Source organism: Bacillus rossius, chromosome 10, assembly GCF_032445375.1.
Source record: "Bacillus rossius redtenbacheri isolate Brsri chromosome 10, Brsri_v3, whole genome shotgun sequence".
NCBI classification, from domain to species: Eukaryota; Metazoa; Arthropoda; class Insecta; order Phasmatodea; family Bacillidae; genus Bacillus; species Bacillus rossius.
The window spans coordinates 59,935,513-59,958,318 of NC_086337.1; the positions used below are offsets into that span (position 1 = coordinate 59,935,513).

General features: G+C 43.9%; 1 protein-coding gene across 1 annotated transcript; it reads right to left on the minus strand.

Moving 5' to 3' along the window:
• Positions 1-97: 97 nt before the first annotated feature.
• LOC134536291 (maltase 2-like) lies at positions 98-19,399 on the minus strand. The gene is made up of 10 exons (XM_063376042.1): positions 19,233-19,399; positions 16,057-16,236; positions 15,805-15,962; positions 13,497-13,622; positions 11,192-11,430; positions 10,279-10,477; positions 5,713-5,968; positions 4,259-4,454; positions 2,790-2,933; positions 98-2,233 (listed from the first exon to the last, which is right to left on the minus strand). The coding sequence occupies exons 1-10, from the start codon at positions 19,378-19,380 to the stop codon at positions 2,026-2,028; spliced, it is 1,854 nt and encodes a 617-aa protein (XP_063232112.1). The 5' UTR covers positions 19,381-19,399; the 3' UTR covers positions 98-2,025.
• Between the last annotated feature and the right edge of the window lie 3,407 nt (positions 19,400-22,806).

Here is a 22,806-nt window from a genome sequence, read left to right on the forward strand (position 1 = left end):
AGCCACGTGATTATTTATTTCACAAAAAAGAATGGCACGTCCACTAATAAAGGTTCGCCATTCCTATTATAGTATGTAATAGTGAAATAATACAATATTATAGTCTTAAAAGTGCAAATATTTATTATGACTCTTAAAATATGTTACAATTTCTATCATTTTTAAGTTACAAAAATGAATGTCCATACAATAAATGTTTAACAAGAATATTTTCAGAAAATACCAAAATAAAACTTACAAACTAAATTAATTTTATATAACAAATATGATTGTTAGTAAGTGAATAAAATGCAACTAAAACTTATACCTAAGATATAAAAGATAAAAAATATAATTCCATACATTTACAATGTTAAAAAAATTAAGGAATCAATTTATGAGTTATTATTATGACTAGACAATCACATATTTTTTGTAGTTTTAGTAAATTTTCTTTTATCTCAATACTATTACGAGAAAATTTGTAGAATCGTCGCTGACTATGACTTATCGACTCCTCGCATAACTGTAACCGTTGACTACTTACTTCGATAGTAGTTCGGTGTTTTAACATCTTATTACAATTTAAAAGTAGAGAATGTGGCCAGTGAAATCTGTAACTGTTCGCAATGTGTTTGCATTCGAGTGAGAGCCAGTGTGATACTAACGTAAATATTAGTATCAACTGTATTTATGTTCTATTTGGCTCGCGTATGAACACTATTCGCTAGTTACATGGCAACGAACAGTCTGCCATGTTTCGGAATAATAAAATGTGTCTAGAAAAAATAAACTGAACAGGGCTTTCATTTATACCATAAATCAACTATATTCATTAATATAAAATTCATTACTGTAAAATCATGTTACCACAAACAATTGTTTTCTGCATTTACTTGTTTACTACTTTACTAGATAGAACATTACATGTTGTTTTGTTAACAAAAAACAAAAAAAAAATATTTGCTATGAAATATATGTGTTGACATTACAAACGATTACAATCAGCAACATACAAATTTAGCTAGTACATTTATTTTTTTTATTTTTTGCTTCTTTAAGATTTTTTTTTTTCATTTTGTCAAGAGTATTTTTAGTTGAACTTTAATCCGGTACAAAAAAAAAGTAAAAATATACAGCAATAACTTATATGGGCTTCTTTAGCACAAGCCTATTTAAAAAATAAAAGCCATTTTTTCTTTCTGTCACAACTTTGGCAGTGTGCATTTATAAGCTGCATTAAGCATTTTATGGTAACGACGAAAATATTTTATTTTTGTGCTGAATCTCTCGATAGCAAACGACTTTATGACAAGAAATACGCAACTATTTGTAACAATAAATACACAACTATTTGTAACAAGAAATACGCAACTATTTATAACGTACACATTATACAATGAGTTAAGAGTATCTGCAGGTATACATTTTTAAAGACTTAAACAAATCAGACCACGGAATAGCTTTTACTGTTGACGCAGAAAGTGCGAATGTTTAAAGTCAATGTTTATAAATGACTTACTTCTCAAATCTACCAAACATTCGCGAGCAAAATGATGATTCCCTTATACCCAAAATTAACTAAGCTAAACAAAGTATAAACACGTAAGCGCGTAGATGTTAAAGAACTTTGGACTTCCCGTATAAGTACTTTAGTTAAAAAGCCTAACATAAGCACCCTCTCGATTTTGATTCAACGTCTTCCACTTTCTGTTTTCAATTCCTTACGCCATCGTGCAAGTTCTCTGGTAGCTCGCGACTTTATAAGTATTAAAGAAAGTGGTTCACATGAAATAACGCTGCGGAGGTAGAGTATACTCCTAGATCCAGCTGGCACCAGGTTCCCAGTGACAAAGCTCATGTGCCACTACACCAATATATCATAAATGGTCAAACCCTTTCAGCACATGAGGTCCCGTTAATTTAACTTCTACAATCAAGTAGTCGATCAAATCTAACTCGATCTTACATCTCGCCTTTTCAATACATTCAAGCAGTATTCATCTAACTTCGTGTCTCAGACGATGCTAAAGTGTGGCCGAGTAACTAACTTTCAGTACAAGCATGGCCGTCAGCACATCGTGTAACTGTGGGTGCGCTGTCCCACCTCTTGAAGAAAAAGAACAACGCTTTCCAACTTTCTGAAGACGACGGAGAAGAAGAAAATGAAGCTGAATGTGACTTCATCGGTGATCCTTTCAAACCCACGAAGCCTTTCGAAGGGATAGAGATTTCTGTCGTGTTCAGTATCTCTCTGAAAATAAATAACAAACAAATACTTTTCAATGTACAATATAGCTTGCATTTTATTTTTGTGAAGTAGGCGTTAATCAAAGATAACTAGCAAATGTAAATTTTAATTCCAGGCTGCATAGTATTGGTTTGTAAGAACTTGTATTTGAATTGCGAAAACATACAAAATTTGCCTCCGTAAAAAAAAGTTGTATTATGGATGAATGAATTAACCACATAATTAATCTTAAAGTGCATTCTAAATTATTAAAACACTTTCAAAATGAACCTGAGAATTTATCCAGCCATAAGTGTCCATAAGTGAACACAAACGCTGCTTTAAAGCTCCAAGTCAAATTTAAAGCCATAAAAATATTTATTTGTAACAAAATATGTTTGTTGCTTCTATTAAATAGTATTGTGTACGATACATAATTACTTAATTACCACAACAAAATCTATGTATGGGTGAATAATTAAAACACATTTTGGGGTGACAGTAAAACTGTTTTGTCAGTGTATGTTATGAAGAACGTTCAAGGAAAACCAGCCACACCAATAACAAAGGTCCTAGTTACCCTCTGATGAAGCCAGAGCCCACACTCGCCACCACCACCGCCGCGCTGGTCGGGAGAGAGGGGATGGATGCTGTCAGGTCCGTCCTTGTTGTCTCGTTGCCCAAGTTCACAGCCAGAATGTACGTATCTTCGCCGTCCAACTCCCTAAGAAAAGAAATACAACGTATCTTCATGCACACAGAATTTGCGAAATGTGTGCAATCATACAGAGTGGGTCAGAGTTTGACATACAAACTGCGTCTGAGGTTCATCACTAGGAGCATGTATTTTTAGCGAAACAATATGATTGCTCATTAGACTGCAACAAGGTATGTACGCGCTAGTGATTGTTCCCTTGTGACTGGCAGCCGTCTGCAAGAGAAGCCATTGCCCTGTTTGTCCGGGCCATTCAGCACGCGTGTGCTTCTACGCTGGATGGCTGTGATTGGTGTGCTGACCGTAGGTATGTAGGTACTTGAAAGAAACCCAGTCAATCACGAAAACACAGATATTGCTGAAAACATTTAACACACAACTGGTCTGGAAATATTTTCGCGAAAAATACAAGGCCCTATTCATCACGCAACAAATCGTGAAATTTTTGGGAAAATAATGAATTTTATCACCAATAATTTTTATGAAATCATTTTACGACAGCGACAAGTATTGCGGTTGTCGTAGAACTTTGTTTCACTGAACGTTACCCAGACGTTGAGTGTGCCATCTCAATTGCTTTATTATTTTCAATAAAATATCATTTTTCAGCTCCGACTTCAAAGGCGTAGGCCGACACCAGCCTTGGGAATCACTTTAAGAACATGAGTCGTAGGTTTTAACTTTTTTTAGTGGACATGCTGTCGAAGATTCTCGGTCGGATTGTCTCATTCTGTACACTGATAACTCTTCGTGAACTAAGTATTGAATGTAACCAGGAACCAACGACCCGAAGTGCGTCCTCTGTGGCGACAGTGTGGTCTTGCCGACAGTCGCCGGTCGCGTGCGCCTCAGGATCCTGGAAGCCACGCGTCTCTGCGCGTCTCGTCTTCCAGACGTCACCAAGTCATCGCTACATCGACGAGACGATCAAGTGGAGAATGTTGCTCGAGTGTTCAAATGAGCGTTGTGCTGTCCTGGCGCCAGTTTTATCCAAGAAACTGGAGGGTTTCTCTAATGATCTTCATGATAAACCATTAGAAACTATTAAGAATTAAAACAACGCTGTATCACGACAGTAATCATAATTATAGCCAAATGGCAACACGATCTCATACAGAATATACATTCTAGAGTAAACGAGGTTGAATCTCGATTAAGTCTAGTAAAGAAAACTGAGTTGCTTATATAGGTAATTTATGTTTACGGCTCACTTCAAATATCCCAGTTTCGTATATTTAATTATTTGCCCTGAGTTAAAAAAGAATTGAATTTGAATTATTAATGCAATGAATGTTTCTACAATTATGATATACAAAATACTTGGCTTGCCGTACCTGACAAGAGCAAAGACTTCCTTCGTCACGGCTTCAGCTATAGTTTTTCCCTTCTGAAGGGTCTTGGACTTCCTCTCAGCCACCAGCTGTTTGTAGACCTTGTAGTGGCTCTCGCTGGCTTCTTGTTGTTGCTGGAGGTTCAACTGTTTGTAGTTGCTGTTGACGGGCAGCCAGGTGTCGTTGCTGCTGGAGAACCCTGACAACATCACAACACTCGACCATTTGAACAGGTTATCTTCCAATTTACTGTATCTAATCAACTTCATTTGGAAGCAGCTGGCAGGGAGTATTCTAAGGTGACCTTACATATCTGGTTCTAGGAGACAGCAAGAACAACCAAGTGTTTTAGCGTATTAGCTTAAATTAAGGCAAAAAATTAGAGCTTTGATTTCATAAGACATGTTTCTTTTCACGGAGTGATATATTTTAATTTTTTAAGCACATAATTCACAAACTCTAGTGACCTACTGAAACTGTAAATGGATTACACCCATTTAAACTGACTTTGAAACAAACAAAATAAACATGGAAAATTATGATCAAAGAAAACCCGGTACATATCAGAAAATATTAAAGTAACAGAGTCACTAATATCAAAAACAAATAACATGTAAAATAACTTCAAAGGCTAAGAGCTGAGCTCAGAAAGTGTAAAGACATTCGCTCTGTTTTAAAAAGGATTTTGTAGCATTTTGTTTGATAAGGATTGTAACTTTATATCAAAAATGAAGCAATGTAACCAACCTGCTTGTAATTAATGCATGAAATGTTGCATCCCGCATGTCAGTGCCCAGGGTTTTCCCTGTGTCTATGCAGATTTTACCTGGGCCCAACTTATCTAGTTTTTAGTCTAGAACAGTCAGTGAGGAGAGTTAGTCATGGCCAAAACGTTGCCATGGCTTGCCAATCCCCTCCTAGCACATGATGCATGCTTCCTCTCCTGCATGGTTCACAACCTGCATGATTAGAGCGTATAGGCTTCGGCCTGAGACACACTTAAGAGTCTTCCCTACCCAGACACTCATAGCTTTAAGTTAGGTTAAGAAAAAAAAGTTTCACAACAATGTTTCACGAAAACCTTAAAATTTTACTCCCATCATGCCCAAAAATTTTTCCGCCAACAGTACTTGTTGATGCGCAACAAGTGATTGCTAGAGACCGGAAAAATTCGCGGTTTCATTTCGCGTTACGCTAGAATCCAAGTGCGTGTAACTTATTTCCGCTTCTGTGATTAGAACACAGTTTGCCTGAATAACTGCGAGCCAATTAATGACCCTCAACGTGAGAAGTATCGAATCGCAAGCATCCCAGTTAGCAGGTGTCACGAGTCAGTAGCCAATGGGCTGGTGTAATTTTCTCGTGTACATGGAGGATCGTGGAGTCTATCCTAGAGGTGATCGAAACTGCGAATTTTTCCAGTCCCTAGTGATTGCGCGCTGGACTGAGCCACTGACCGGCGCTGGTGGAGTTGTCCCACTGGAAGGGCGTGCGCTCCGGGTCGCGGCTGAACGAGCTGTAGTTCTGCGGGCCAGCCCTTCTGCCGGGCGGGTCCACTGTCTGGTTCCAGCTCACGTGCGTGTTGTTCATGCCGATCTCCTCGCCGTTGTAGGTGATGGCGGTGCCCGGCAGCCACAGCAGCACTGCGTTCACGGCGTCCACCAGGGCCTGCCCGGCGCGCGTCGCCACCCGCGCGTTGTCGTGGTTCCCCACCTGCGCCAGCACACGCGGTCTTCCTGGCGTGATCTCGCCTTGTGCACGCGTGCTTTCTGACACGTACGACTCCTTGTCACGCTCCGCCCGTGCCGAGCGTGCGAGAACCGGCCGACCACCGTGCGAGAACATCTTCTATATCAAACAGGTGAAGGCGGGCTTTTTAAAAGCAGCAATTTAAAACTTTTTATTTATTTGTCCAATTTCAGTTTATTTCTATAACTAATTTTTCGTGATTATATCCAAACAATTTTTTAAAATTAAATTTGCAAAAACTGTAAATAATATTTGAAAATTAAAAAGTATGCAATTTTTCATCAATGTTTTCTTATGATGTTATCACGTAAAATTATCGTCCGTAAACCGAATTTACAGGCAACCCCCTTTTTATATACTTATAACTAGGGACACCTGTATTTCGCGAATACATTTCGTGTCAAGGTATTCCACAAAATACTGTAGCTTTTCTCCTGTGGTTATTGGCTGAGGTCGGTGAGAGGTGTCGTCCCGCTCTTGACGGGGCCAATGAGAATGTGGTCACCGTACTGCTGCACCCTCACAATTTTTGCCATGACTCTTAGAAAAAGCTACAGTGCTTTGTGAAATACTTTGACATGAAATTAAATCGCGAAATACAGGTGTCCCTATATATAACACATACCCTGGGTCATTGAACTTCTTCCTACATTTAAAGTTTTTTTTTTTTTTTTTTTTTTTGTAAATTCTAATTTAAACAGAGATCACGATTATGATGAATGGTGGTCCAAATATCTGGCTACAAAACTTGGTCAGTGGTTCGAAAATTTACGAAAGAATAAAAAGTTATTTTTTGTTATTTTGTTTAGAACAACTCGTTCTCTGCACCGCCGGGTATGCACGAATCTAACTTCGGCGCTGGTCACCCTGTAGCTGTCTGTCACTTCTGCGAATTTCCCCGTTGTTGCAAACTTTCTTCAAAGTTATCACGCTAGCTAGTTATCTGCTAAAAAAGTAAACAAGTGCTATCTGAGGGCTGGAATAGAAGATTAAAAACATTGTGTTTTTTTTATTTTGTGTGTGTTTACAGATAATAGATAATCACTAATTGTAGCTCATGACGTGATAAATAATGAACACAATGACCAATGGAAGATAGCACATCCTCGATAATGTTTACACTTTGTATTAACTGCATCGGTATCAATTCAGAAGGCAAGTTTCAAGATCTGACTTTTTATATGTGGTTTTTTTTTTAAGTACATTGATAATGGAATAAATATTAAAAATATATGAATCATATTTAAGTATTTTTGGACTTGGCAAATTAAACTATTTTAAGGAATTAAGAATAAAATAATAAAGCAAAGCTAAAAAAAAGTCAAAAATTATTAAAGAATTCATTTTGAATTTGCAGTTTTTTCCAAACGGCGTTACTATGTTTCCTTCCAGCGTACAGGTAACTTTTACAGGCTACATTAAGGCTTACTTATACGCACGACGGCTAAACTGAGTACAATTGTATTTGTTCTAAGCGGTTCGGAGGAAGCGAGCACGGACAGCGCCAGGAACGGAACACCGGGCAGGCTTCCAGCTGGTTCAGGGTCCAACGAGTAATTGTGGAGTTTAGAGACTTTTTTAAATAATAATTACAATATCATTCCAGAAATCCCAAAAACTTGTGATTTGCAGAGGTGCTGATATTGATTATTTATCCCTCAAAACACCTTTATCTATTCCAATTTTCCGCCTTTATTGTATTTTGTATGTACATATTATTTTTATTTTAATAGCAAACATGGGTCACCATGCCTCCAAGAGCACGATAAAAACACCGCAGAGATACACTTGTCTAAATTCGGCATTTACTGAGCACAAATACACTGTTCGACAAAACGTTTTGTTTGAATTTAAAAATACGCTTTGGTATAATAATCAACCAAAACCATGAATTTTTTTTTTCTGAACGCATACGGACCATTTCAACCTGAGAGATCATTCAGTAGCTCATGTGTGCAATCACCAGGGTCCAGTTAGATGACGAGCACTGGACTCACTGATGAATCGCCACTGATAATCTGCAATAGTCGTGTCTGCTTTGCTACAGAAATAAGAAGTTTATGTTTTGAAGGTGTGTGTATATATGTATATATACGTTGCATAAGTTTAAATCCGATATAATGTACTGTATATTAAACTCAATACTACTCAGCGACCTAAATATGGGTTTAAGAGAGAAAATATAAATAAAATTTCAACACACACCAAAATCTGATTCCAGTGACACTTTTCTATCTCCACAGCATCAGTGTTCACTTTTATTCTTCTAGCCTCACAAAGTGTGTTTTCCTCCACCTAGCCTCGCATAAATTAATGAACTCCTCCTAGCCTCTCTCAGGGAGCTGTCCTCCTCCTATCCTCGCTCAGGGAGCTGCCCTCCTCCTAGCCTCGCTCAGGGAGCTGCCCTCCTCCTAGCCTCGCTCAGGGAGCTGCCCTCCTCCTAGCCTTGCTCAGGGAGCTGCCCTCCTCCTAGACTCGCACAGGGAGCTGCCCTCCTCCTAGCCTCGCTCAGGGAGCTGCCCTTCTCCTAGCCTCGCTCAGGGAGCTGCCCTCCTCCTAGCCTCGCTCAGGGAGCTGCCCTCCTCCTAGCCTCGCTCAGGGAGCATCCCTCCTCCTAGCCTCGCACAGGGAGCTGCCTTCCTCCTAGCCTCGCTCAGGGAGCTGCCCTCCTCCTAGCCTCGCACAGGGAGCTGCCCTCCTCCTAGCCTCGCACAGGGAGCTGCCCTCCTCCTAGCCTCGCTCAGGGAGCATCCCTCCTCCTAGCCTCGCACAGGGAGCTGCCTTCCTCCTAGCCTCGCTCAGGGAGCTGCCCTCCTCCTAGCCTCGCTCAGGGAGCTACCCTCCTCCTAGCCTCGCTCAGGGAGCATCCCTCCTCCTAGCCTCGCACAGGGAGCTGCCTTCCTCCTAGCCTCGCTCAGGGAGCTGCCCTCCTCCTAGCCTCGCTCAGGGAGCTGCCCTCCTCCTAGCCTCGCTCAGGGAGCTGCCCTACTCCTAGCCTCGCACAGGGAGCTGCCTTCCTCCTAGCCTCGCTCAGGGAGCTGCCCTCCTCCTAGCCTCGCTCAGGGAGCTGCCCTCCTCCTAGCCTCGCTCAGGGAGCTGCCCTCCTCCTAGCCTCGCTCAGGGAGCATCCCTCCTCCTAGCCTCGCACAGGGAGCTGCCTTCCTCCTAGCCTCGCTCAGGGAGCTGCCCTCCTCCTAGCCTCGCTCAGGGAGCATCCCTCCTCCTAGCCTCGCACAGGGAGCTGCCTTCCTCCTAGCCTCGCTCAGGGAGCTGCCCTCCTCCTAGCCTCGCACAGGGAGCTGCCCTCCTCCTAGCCTCGCTCAGGGAGCTGCCCTCCTCCTAGCCTCGCTCAGGTAGCTGCCCTCCTCCTAGCCTCGCACAGGGAGCTGCCTTCCTCCTAGCCTCGCTCAGGGAGCTGCCCTCCTCCTAGCCTCGCTCAGGGAGCTGCCCTCCTCCTAGCCTCGCTCAGGGAGCTGCCCTCCTCCTAGCCTCGCTCAGGGAGCATCCCTCCTCCTAGCCTCGCACAGGGAGCTGCCTTCCTCCTAGCCTCGCTCAGGGAGCTGCCCTCCTCCTAGCCTCGCTCAGGGAGCTGCCTTCCTCCTAGCCTCGCTCAGGGAGCATCCCTCCTCCTAGCCTCGCACAGGGAGCTGCCTTCCTCCTAGCCTCGCTCAGGGAGCTGCTCTCCTCCTAGCCTCGCTCAGGGAGTTGCCCTCCTCCTAGCCTCGCTCAGGGAGCATACCTCCTCCTAGCCTCGCTCAGGGAGCTGCCCTCCTCCTAGCCTCGCTCAGGGAGCTGCCCTCCTCCTAGCCTCGCTCAGGGAGCTGCCCTCCTCCTAGCCTCGCTCAGGGAGCTGCCCTCCTCCTAGCCTCGCTCAGGGAGCATCCCTCCTCCTAGCCTCGCACAGGGAGCTGCCTTCCTCCTAGCCTCGCTCAGGGAGCTGCCCTCCTCCTAGCCTCGCACAGGGAGCTGCCCTCCTCCTAGCCTCGCTCAGGGAGCTGCCCTCCTCCTAGCCTCGCTCAGGGAGCTGCCATCCTCCTAGCCTCGCTCAGGGAGCTGCCCTCCTCCTAGCCTCGCACAGGGAGCTGCCCTCCTCCTAGCCTCGCTCAGGGAGCTGCCATCCTCCTAGCCTCGCTCAGGGAGCTGCCCTCCTCCTAGCCTCGCACAGGGAGCTGCCCTCCTCCTAGCCTCGCTCAGGGAGCATCCCTCCTCCTAGCCTCGCTCAGGGAGCAGTCCTCCTCCTAGCCTCGCCTCCACTGGCCAGTGCGTTCACTCACCAGCCAGTTGGGCCAGCAGTGGTCGGGCTTGTGCTCCAGCCACGTGTTGATGGTCTCGTTGTAGGCGAAGGCGTCGGCGTCCTTGTACAGGACTTGGAACAGGAACAGGTTGAAGTTCAGGTGAGCGCCTGGCCGAGTCTTCGGTCCGTAGTACTTGAAGGTGTAGTTCAGTCCTGAGTCTCCCTCAGTGATCAGGATCCTGAGAAAATAAATATCATTTTAATATTCGCAATATGAGCACTTTCATGCACCTTTGCACGTCCCTTTGCTGTAGTTCGGTTCTTTCTAAATATCAATCATTTCTATCGCTGAGATTATTTTCACCAAACCTTCGTTTTGTAAACATCAACCAACTAATACATCAGTCCATTTACTTTTTATTTCTACCTTGAAACGTGTCATTGCCCATAGCTACATATCTTTCAGTGCAAACACAGCTTGTTTTCAAGCTAGTACCAACCTCCAAATTAGTGATCTAGCACTACTACTAACAATATCCCCCCCCTTTCCACACAAATTAACACTTCCTTTCCTAGGTTTCGCTCATGTCACCCATAAACAGGCCTTATGCTCCATGGAGACAGGAACTTCGGGAGCCAGTGTGTGAAACATTTGCTATGTTATATTGTTGAAAGCAAAATGAGAACTTCCTTGAGTGGGGGAGTACCAAAGTCATAGACTCACTATCGTTAGCTGTGCATTGTTAATAGTTTGTGAACCCAGCATTAAACAGATTGTTCAGCGATGGAACTGTCAACAAAACATATGCCCCTGTCTACGACATCGCCCAACTGCAACACCCAAAACACTGCTGAAATAGTGCTTGAACGCGCCTGATGGCGGTTAGTGAGTACGAACTAGAATTCCTGTCGTTTGAAGACAGTCACTTCCACAAAAAGCAGCGCCGCCTCACCTCGCGACGCCGTCCTGCCTCGTGTACTCGTCGACCACCTCGCGCCACTGGTGGATGAGCTCGTAGTTGCCGGGCTGGTTGTGCGTGTAGACGTGGCTGAGGGAGCCCTCCTGGTCGGGCGCCGTGCCGTTCTGGCCCGACGGCGGCTCGTCGCGCAGGCGTCTGTCCTCGTACAGACACGACACGGCGTCCACCCGGAAGCCGTGCACGCCCTTGTCCAGCCAGAACCGCATCACGCCCTGCGCAAGCCGTGCCTCGTACAGCTTGGCCTACACCTCAGGTCTTGGTTATCTGAGCTGCGCTCGTCGTGACGGCTCGGGTGTACATAGAGCAATACTTGTTGAAGGTCGCCACGGAAGTCTCCTGTGGCGATGAATGCTCGCATCCTCTAGTTTGGCGCGGATGTTACCGTGGTGATAACTGTGAACTTAACCCGTCGCCTCTTATTGTGGGCTGGCACGCAGTCTTCTCGTCGTGCATTGGACTGCCATAAAATATGAGTGGTTGCCATAATGTTAGACGGCGGAGAAATGAGGTTTTCCAATAATCCGTACTGGATTTTTCATACCTAAACATTATTCTAAAGACACGCGTTTTAGCCATATTTACTCTCCCAGAAATACAGTTTGAAATCGAAATACGGACCCAGAACTAATCATACTAACTCGGCGTTTTCTTAAATCCAGTTGTCAAATCGTGTGGTTTGTTCTGAAGCTCTGCGCGTCGTGTGTGTGTGTGTCCTGGCATCTGGTGTTTTCGTAACAGGTTTTAGTATTCTGGAGAAGTCAGGAAAGAATAACTTTTTATGAATGTTTACATATTAAAATTATTTTGGAAAGTAATTATTTTGTCTCGTTACCAACCTTTCCCAGTAACCTCGATATAGGATAGACCACTTGTCTTCTGCGTGTGAGGCCATCAATGGCCTATGACTATTCCCAGCAAAATACTCATGTAAACAATGCAACAAGTTTGTTAACAAATAGTCACCATACTATATTTATATTTAACTTATCATTTGGCTCATTCAATTCGGTTCTTGCTAACTGAATGTAACTTCCATATTCATTCCTTTTTATAACTCGTCTAACTTATTTGGATCATCTCAGAGCCTTGCTGTATGGCTAGAACATCCTGGCGAAATCATATCAAAATGGTATTCAAAAGGTACACGTTTTATTTCTGTAGAAATGTTTATATATAATACTTAATGTAGTGCTTTAACTCGTAACCTATTTTGAATTCACTTATGAATAAATGTCGAAAACTTTTGCATCGAAAATAGTGTGCTATATGTTTGTATTTTTGACAATATTATCAAGCTATGCTTTAAGAGACAACGTACCGAACTTAAAACTGTCAACCTTCTTCCAATCGTAAATAACTATTATAGACTGTAATGCGTATATTTCATTAAAACTGCTCCAGAAAAAAACTAAAATAATAAGTAAAATAAAAAACGATGGTAAGTTCTGCTTTAAATAATTTAATATAGGCATAGAAATACACAGTAGCTTATGCGTGCGCAAATAAAGTCTCACATTATTCGATCAGATGTTTTTTTAGCGTTGTTATTCGTTTGAAGTACTACAAAGCGTGTCAATAACCCGTAATCCAGTGATAACTTCCTTCAATAAACATCTGCGTGCCAGACTGGCGCCAGACAATAACACGAACATTTCAGGTTTATAGCCATGAAATATATTCCTTTCTGTTTTCAATGGCCTTTTTACTTTTAATAAAAATTATTCATCGCATAGTTAACGACATTTTTAACAAATACATTTTGTCGACTTGCTTAAAGGTTAAATATTTTCATACCAAAACATATATTTCTACTTTAATAAATTGGTGAGTGTGAGTTCAAATGTCAAAGATCCTATTCTCGTTATGAAGCAGTTAATATTAAAATGTTATACAGGTATCTCAGGGCACGAACATATTCCTTTAATTTAAAAAATCTGTAAAATTATTTAAAAAAAAAATCTTTCTGTACACTTAAGTGGATACTTTTTGCAATAAAATAATTTATTTGATAATGAAGAAACGGACCTCACCCAGGGCTGCAAAACTGTGGAGAGGAGTGGGGGGGGGGCGAGTGTTTGGCGCGTGGCTTGTAACCGACACAAGTCATCTCTGGGTAGGTGCCTGAATGTTGTATACTCCCCAAATGAATACAATAAATAGAAAACTCTAAAATATGCTGAAAGTTTTCCTTGAACATATATTTGCGGTTTACATTTATCAACCCCGGTCCACAGTTACTACCCTGAGTGAGGGACTCCCCCCCCTGCCCCCTGGTCACCTTGATCTCCTCGGCCACGGGCTTGTAGCGGTAGTTAAGGTCGGGCTGTTGCACGACGAACTGGTGCAGGTAGTACTGCTGCCTCTCCTCGCGCCACTCCCAGGCCGACCCGCCGAAGTAGCTCAGCTGCAAGCAAGCACCTGCCTCAGCACGAGCTCACGAGGCTACAAGGAAGCTGACAGACCAACTGGTGCAGGTAGTACTGCTGCCTCTCCTTGCGCCACTCCCAGGCCGACCCGCCGAAGTAGCTCAGCTGCAAGCAAGCACCTGCCTCAGCACGAGCTCACGAGGCTACAAGGAAGCTGACAGACCAACTGGTGCAGGTAGTACTGCTGCCTCTCCTCGCGCCACTCCCAGGCCGACCCGCCGAAGTATCTCAGCTGCAAGCAAGCACCTGCCTCAGCACGAGCTCACGAGGCTACAAGGAAGCTGACAGACCAACTGGTGCAGGTAGTACTGCTGCCTCTCCTCGCGCCACTCCCAGGCCGACCCGCCGAAGTAGCTCAGCTGCAAGCAAGCACCTGCCTCAGCACGAGCTCACGAGGCTACAAGGAAGCTGACAGACCAACTGGTGCAGGTAGTACTGCTGTCTCTCCTCGCGCCACTCCCAGGCCGACCCGCCGAAGTAGCTCAGCTGCAAGCAAGCACCTGCCTCAGCACGAGCTCACGAGGCTACAAGGAAGCTGACAGACCAACTGGTGCAGGTAGTACTGCTGTCTCTCCTCGCGCCACTCCCAGGCCGACCCGCCGAAGTAGCTCAGCTGCAAGCAAGCACCTGCCTCAGCACGAGCTCACGAGGCTACAAGGAAGCTGACAGACCAACTGGTGCAGGTAGTACTGCTGCCTCTCCTCGCGCCACTCCCAGGCCGACCCGCCGAAGTAGCTCAGCTGCAAGCAAGCACCTGCCTCAGCACGAGCTCACGAGGCTACAAGGAAGCTGACAGACCAACTGGTGCAGGTAGTACTGCTGCCTCTCCTCGCGCCACTCCCAGGCCGACCCGCCGAAGTAGCTCAGCTGCAAGCAAGCACCTGCCTCAGCACGAGCTCACGAGGCTACAAGGAAGCTGACAGACCAACTGGTGCAGGTAGTACTGCTGCCTCTCCTCGCGCCACTCCCAGGCCGACCCGCCGAAGTAGCTCAGCTGCAAGCAAGCACCTGCCTCAGCACGAGCTCACGAGGCTACAAGGAAGCTGACAGACCAACTGGTGCAGGTAGTACTGCTGCCTCTCCTCGCGCCACTCCCAGGCCGACCCGCCGAAGTAGCTCAGCTGCAAGCAAGCACCTGCCTCAGCACGAGCTCACGAGGCTACAAGGAAGCTGACAGACCAACTGGTGCAGGTAGTACTGCTGCCTCTCCTCGCGCCACTCCCAGGCCGACCCGCCGAAGTAGCTCAGCTGCAAGCAAGCAAGCACCTGCCTCAGCACGAGCTCACGAGGCTACAAGGAAGCTGACAGACCAACTGGTGCAGGTAGTACTGCTGTCTCTCCTCGCGCCACTCCCAGGCCGACCCGCCGAAGTAGCTCAGCTGCAAGCAAGCACCTGCCTCAGCACGAGCTCACGAGGCTACAAGGAAGCTGACAGTCCAACTGGTGCAGGTAGTACTGCTGCCTCTCCTCGCGCCACTCCCAGGCCGACCCGCCGAAGTAGCTCAGCTGCAAGCAAGCACCTGCCTCAGCACGAGCTCACGAGGCTACAAGGAAGCTGACAGACCAACTGGTGCAGGTAGTACTGCTGCCTCTCCTCGCGCCACTCCCAGGCCGACCCGCCGAAGTAGCTCAGCTGCAAGCAAGCACCTGCCTCAGCAAGAGCTCACGAGGCTACAAGGAAGCTGAGACGTGGCAAAGTGGCCTTCCATTTCTGGCTTTCAAATCATACGTCACATTTACAGTCCGGGAACTTTATTATACACACGGCCTATGACTCATCAGAGCGTAACGAAAAGTGCAATGCTCGATGATAGAGAAGGAAAGGAGAAATATTGATTGTTCCACTCCTTACACACTGTCAGACAACCGTTAGTGAAGCCAAGCTACAATGCTACATTTCTCGTTAGGCTGAAAACTCTCGTTAGAACTTCAATATAATTTTATTAGAATTGTGATAATTTTTTAATACATTCCCATTAGTGTTAGTATGTTTAAGTATATTTATTGTGTACTTAGTTGTTTTTTTTATATCGTTCTAGTAAATTATTGGATATTTTGTACCGGTGGATTATTGAGGAGTGAAAGACAACACTAGCATGGGTTCCGGCACTGAGTGACTATAAGAACTCCCCGTGTGCAGTGTGGCGGTGGTTTCCTTACCCAGTTGTTCGGCGGCAGTCTGGTGCCGTTCTCGTCGTACTTCGGGTCAGCCCACACGAAATAATTAGTGTACGGCTCGATCCTCTGCACGGATTTCACAAACCACTCACTTTCGTTGCTCACGTGGTTGGGTACCAGATCGAGCAGCACCTTCAGATCTGGAAAGAAATTAAAAACAAATCGTAAGCGTGCAATCAACGAAATTCGTTTTCTGGTGCTAAATCACAAAACTGTCGATCTTCACAATCTTACCTAGTTCGTTCGCCTTGTAGATCAGGTCTTCGAAGTCTTCCATGGTCCCGAACATCGGGTCGATCTCGGTGTAGTTCGAGATATCGTAGCCAGAATCGACTCCTGGCGAAGTGAATATGGGCGACATCCAAAATGCGTCCGCCCCAGCATCTTTTATGTGATCCATCTTCTCTATTATCCCTGATATAGATAGTGAAAAATAAAAACATTTAACGCAAATGTCCTGAGAATGCAGTGTTGCTAAATGAAGGCTCACTAATTGATTGCATGTACATCTGTGTTCCTACCTAAGGTAGACACCATCCACCTGTCCTCCCAAATATGCGCTCTTTAGGGTAGGTTGGGAATAGGCTTACAGATCAATTTATCATTCCAGAACAAGTAATAGTTATACAAAGATGTCAAGGGATTACTCCCTCCTTTGATCAGGATGGTGTTAGAGTTTCAGCCATGACCAGGCCAGGGCTACCTAGCATAGTCACCACCTTAGCCCTCTGCCTCAGCTAACCAGAGAGTTGGCTGTGTCCTTAACTCTTAGACTTTGTCAGCATTGCTGGCGCCTACAGATGCCATGATCCCTATCCTTGAAATATGTAATTCACTGATTCTAATCACACACTGCCTTTATATCATTAGTATGAATTACTACCGCTAGTAATGTTAACACCGGAATGCTAATCAGGCCAAAGCTTTGCGCTAAATTAAGGTAATGTTAGCATCCAAAACAGCAGAAAGATCGCTTGCCCGAGATTTGAACGCGGAACCTTTTGCTCGTGAGGTGTCGACTTGGCAACTCTGCCAACAGGTATCGCCCTTTTTTCTGGTTGGAACTGCATTTTTTCAGATCCAAAGAAGTTCTGAATGGTATAAAAAAACATTTATATGAAAGATAAAAGCGCGGCTATCTTTGATCTGCGATAGCAAATCAAAGTAGGTACTCTAAATAACCTCTCAAACTAGCCTATCTCAAACTTTCCCACGCCATCTTTCAAAACTTTTATGTTTCGTTTCGCTGATTACGCCAGATGGGATTTTCTATTTGGTGAAAAATACTTCCTTATCAGAAATATATACTTACTGGCATGTTTTACATAATTATCAGGTATGATTTATACTTATGATGGTATGCTAACAGAGAAACAGATAAAATAACGCATTTTCCAAAACGTGCTTCTAACAGCGACACGCATGCAACCAGTGTCCAGGATTCGAACACATAACGTACATTGCACGAGCCACTATCAGAGTACTCGCGAAGTACACTTATTCGTCCTTGTGTTCCAATCCAAAAGCGTGTCGCTATTGTCTACCACAAAAAAATATATATATATGTATAATACGCTACGTGTATACTCGCTACGGGGTAAAAACGAAACAGATTTATTTTGACGTATATGTACTGATATACAGCTAAATAAATGTTATTCATTTGGTTTGGATAAGAAGAATAAATAGTTGATTTCACAGTGAAAGAGGACTCGCGGGCTAGAGAATAATGTTTTTACTTGTCAGTGTTTCATTGTTTTTACAGTAAAACTTCTTTACAGACGATAGAGTAAATCGAGGCGATTACGTCACCAGAGCGTAACGGAAAAAAGCGTAACGAAAAAAGTGTAACTCTCATAGAGTTTTGGAAAGTGGTTCCATAATGAAGAGTGAAGCCTGCACTTCACAAAGTCTTTCAACACGCCCGAATACTGGCTTTCGTGTAACTTCGCGATTTTTTTTTTTTAGTTAAAAAACGCGTGAGTTAAAGGTGTGGCATATTTGTATCAAGTGACGTAACAAAGATACTTAAGCCATTAAAGAAGAGAAGAATATTTGAGGATTGCTGCAGGTATCTTAGTTACGTCGCATGACGCAGGTTCATTGTCGAGGCGAGTGTTTGCAGGCTCAGTAGCGACTATCTTGGCGACTGGCGAGCTGAAGCGACTAGGCACGTGTGCAGTTCAAGGAACGTTGAAGTTACGAGAAGGCCAGTATTCCAGGTGTTGGAAAGGCTTTGTGCAACGTAAGTTTCCCCAGGAAGAGAGTGGTGTATCTTCATTGCAATGTGGCGCCATGTTTGTTCCACTGCACGTCTGTGGCGACACGAGGCTTTGTACGGCGAACACGTCAACTGAACGTTACGCCCCATAATTCTAAAATTATAAACTAAAAGAAAATTAATTTTCAAGTTTATACAAATTGGAAAACACATAACGTGTAGTTGTATTTTAATACAATTTCTTGGGCATACGTCCCTGCAGTTTTGCACTGTCAATAACGCAAATTAAGTAATAAAAATGAAAGCATAAACCCTCAGAGAACGAGCCTAAATTAGCTGCGTCAAACAGATTAACACAACGATGATGTGCCCGATGAAAAAAACAGATTGCCAGTTCCCGAAACGTCGCCAGTGTTTTGTCATCGGAAACCAAATGTGTTCGTCGTGTTCGTTTAGTGTTGCCGTAGTTGTGTTGTCCATAATAACTGTTTATCTGCATCGTTGTGTTCGTATATTTGCTGCGTTGTCCAGGTTTTGTTTTCTGCCTGCATTTACTGTTATTGTTGAAACTGTCTCATCCTTGTTAGTCCAATGTGTTCGTCTGTGCTGTCTTCTTGAGTCGTCCATAATACATGTTTAAGTATATCGTTGGATTTACCTGCTTGAAATAGTTTATTTAGGTCTGTTCTCTGTGGGTTTATGTTTTCATTTTTATTTCTTAATTTGCTTTCTTGAATGCACAACAGCAATGGTGTATGTCCAAGAACCATGAACCATTTAAAGAATGACTTGATGTAAGCTTTTGGACATATCCCATTGCTGAGCACATGTATGTCTGTAGAAGAAAACTACAAAAAACCAAAGACAAAAACACAAATTAAGCAAAAAATTGCCGTTGTCAACAGGATAATACATTATATTCCATAACAGGAATATGGTCAACAAACAAAGAAAAACAAAGAAAAATGGACTAAGAGAACGAAAAAAAAACCACAAATGATGACATCACAAAAATATTGAACCCAAAAAAATTCAGCACAACAGTTGTAACGAGACAAAAAACACGACAGAACGATAAGACGAAACAAACACAATAGTTTTCCAAAACAGAAACAAGCGAAGTTTCGGGAACAGCTGTCTGCTCCCGTCCTCAGGCAGAGACGCACATGGTGCATGTATGTCGGCCCACCTTGCAGGTCGCCCATGCCGTCACCATCGCTGTCCTTGAAGGAGCGCGGGTACACCTGGTACAGGACAGTCCTCTGCCACCACTCCAGGTCCTCTGCCCCGCCGACCGCCAGCACACAGGCCGTCAGCGCGATCACCAGGTGTCTCATCCTCGCTGGCTGACTGCAAGCCCTGGGGGTGGTCGGCCCGAGCCCCGCCTTTATAGCAGCTCTCCCGATAACCACTCCCACACTGTGTTCCTGGGGCGTCACGCTGTCAGATCGCTATCAGGAACTCTGGTTAAGGTCACCGTTTGGAACATTGATTGCGTTGTGAGATACCCGCGGTATGTGAGATGACCCCCCACCCCCTTTCCCAACATTACTGTTCCCCGGCTAGCATCGCTTTACGATGCTGGCAACGTCATTCGCTGTTCCAATGCGCAGCACAGGTGCCTCTCAGTGACGTGACAGGGCTAGTTTCCACCTGGGGAAGAACTCCCCCCCCCCCCCTCCTTTTGTTTTTCAAAATAACTGAATCAAAATTTTCCTGACAACATTCCATATCATCACCACCACATATTAATTCCACTATTAAAAAAATGTCTGATTTAACTTAGATTGTAAATATATATATTTATTTGCAATTATTTCATTTTTAACACTCGCATACATTTACATACATAGCAATTTTTTTTGACGATACACATGTATGTATCTTTTAAAACAAATAATTCAGTACATCTGCATTACAACATTTCATTTTTTGTGTTCGAACACTACGATATTCAAGTAAATATCTATAGTGAAAATTACTCTACCAGTTCCCCCCCCCCCCGGCCCAAAGCCCGGTCTGCCCCTCTAGTTACGTCTCTGGGGCCTCTAAGGGATTTTGAAAACTGCTAGTTCGCAGTTGAGATAGTCACATAGCCTTCGTCCGAGCGATGGTTAGTTCCCATGACAAGTCGCTTCCAGGAAGGCAGCGAGCACACGTGCCACGAGGCGCTACAGCAAACAGTAAAAAGTATAGAATATTCAAAAAAATAGCGCTCATAAATAATCAGGCTAGCACAGAAGAACTATAATCCCTGCAGTTGGAATAAATAATATTCTAATACGCAATATAAAATATTAGAATTTGTGATGTGTTATATCCCAATTTTCTCAAATCCAAATCTCGAAATCGAATCCCAAAGATTACTTATAATACACCTCTTGAATCCGAATCTAAGTTCAAGTGTCAAAAATATATTAATATACAAGAAATATAAAATATTAACTACGGTGTTCAAGCATTTAATCTTTTAAATGTTTGTTTCACAAATAAGTTTCCAGAATCAATATATATTGTAATTTTATAATATATTGCGTGTTAAAAAAGTACAATATTTTGGGGAATGGTAAAGGGATAAGAATTAAGGAGAAAAATTCTGACCTAGTACACTTCAGATGTATTCAGTGTTGATTTTTTTTACTTTATTTCCTATATATATATATTCGCGTCTTTTTCCTCGAATATCGAATCCTTCTAATACTAAAAATTTGATAGTAGACTACGTGTTTCAGGATTTGACGATTTGATTGGCCCGTCCTTAATTAAAATGAATTGACTTTAAAATCAGAAGTCGTGTTTGTTTAATTTTTTTTTAACGCGGTACACAGTTGTGCGATTGTTGGACAGCCAGTTCACTTCTGATAACAGATACGCCCCCGCACACACCTCCCGCATGTGCGCTGTGCCTAGCAGCCTCTGGATGCAGACCTCTGGAGGCCTCGCCCAGCTATTGTTTGATGAGTATAATACAAGGTTTTCTAGGATACTGATAGTGCCCAGATGGAATTTAACTAATAAGGTTATTTGCGTCTCTAAATTCCCGAGAAACCATTTGCAACAAAACGTTGAAAGTTTGTATATTACTTATAAGTGTTTACATATTATGGTTTACTCTTGCGAAAGATAAAGCATATTTTTGAAAAACGTATGTTGTTTATGAGTTGCGAACATGTTTTCAATGCATACATTTTTTTGCAATAAACGACACTTAAAACTCCCGAAGAAACAATTGTATCTTTACAAAAACTTGAAAATGTTTTTGAATTAAAGGAGTGAAATGTTTTTTTCATCTTCCGCGGTCCAAGTGGTGAAGGCGCGTGTTCCTTATCAGTATTGCTGATAACAACCACAACACCACAGCACTTGACCAAACACCAAGCACATTACTGCGCATTTTGTTGCAAGGCAAAGGTCAAAATATTTGCAAAACTGCGGTACATAGATTAACATTGTAGAAAACACTTGAAAAATGATGTCAAGGCCTAGTGTGAAAAAAAAATTTATAAACATTTTATTTCGTCACTCTCTACCTAAACTAAAGATGTGCCGCAAATTAGTTATTTTCTTGGCCCAATGAAAGTTTTATTTTGGTGTTTCTTAAGTACCTTGTAAAGATCTCCAGGTTATGCTTTCTGGGGTTCATGAATTAAACCTACTATTGCTTTGGTGTGGTCCTTCCAACTTTGACCTCCGCAGACAGCTCTACTGCCGCTAGTGTTTCAGTGTTTCAGCGATGGGCGGCTATGCGCCACTCAGTCCTGATCTCCTGCTGTGTTGCCACGCCTGCCCACACATACTCCAGACACGGCCGGCGCGATCTGGCATGTCCGGTGAGGGTGGCTATCATGTGTTGTAATTTGCAAACGACCGTAACGTAGTCCCGTTATGCAACCAACATCAGCATGTGAAGACGGGACTCGTTGTAGCATTGCATGTCAAAACATGATACGAAACGGGCTCGATCCATCATTTGTCGGTTTTTCGCCGTCACATCACAGGAGTTCACGGCTTGACGAAAGAACCAAGTGTCGTTCATCTTCATTTTTCGGCCCAATTGAACGAAGAAAAAAATTCAAACACTGTCGAATGTATTCTCGTAAAGTATTTGTGCAACTCACGGCCTGAAACTTCAAATCAGCCAACAAACTCGAACCATCGTCAGTTTCTTACTAGGAAATACTTTTGACATTAACCAACGATGTGGCTTGCTCTTCTTTCTATTTTAATCGTGAGGTTTGTAAAACTGTAGACGGCCGCTGCAAGTTCACCTGCGCTCATGGCTACTTATGAACTGCCTTTCTCGTGTGCCTACGGGACGTGACATTTGTTTTTGATATGGATACACTGTAATGAATGAATGGCATGGTGGAAATTCCAACATGGTTGCATCGTTTCGTGTCTCAGGGTTATACGTAACGATAACGCGCAACAGATAACATGCAACATATGGATACCCATGTTCAGTGACCGCCATTGCGTTTCGATCCGCCTCCATGCCGTGCGCACCACCGACATTACCCCACGCCAGCTTTTCCACCCCCACCCACGCTTTTTTTGGTTCTTCCTCGAACTGTCGTAACCCCCCCCCCCCCCCCCCCCACCCAGCCCCCGCGCAGAGCCCCACGCGACCAAACCTTTTTGATATTACCCTTGGACTGAGCCCTCTCCTGCCTTGCTGCAGCGCCACGACACCCGTTTGCTAATTTAAGTACTAAGTTTACCCCCCCTTTGAACATGGATCACCGTTGGTAGGCCGTGTTCAG

Bases quoted from the DNA above. Each gene is read 5' to 3' on its own strand.
- LOC134536291 (XM_063376042.1), bottom strand. From the start codon at position 19,380: ATGAGACACCTGGTGATCGCGCTGACGGCCTGTGTGCTGGCGGTCGGC. The intron at 11,431-13,496 runs GTGACCAGGGGG...CGGCTTGCGCAG, and splicing joins CCGTGGCCGAGGAGATCAAG to GGCGTGATGCGGTTCTGGCT. The intron at 4,455-5,712 runs GTCAGTGGCTCA...TGATGTTGTCAG, and splicing joins GGACAACTCCACCAGCGCCG to GGTTCTCCAGCAGCAACGAC.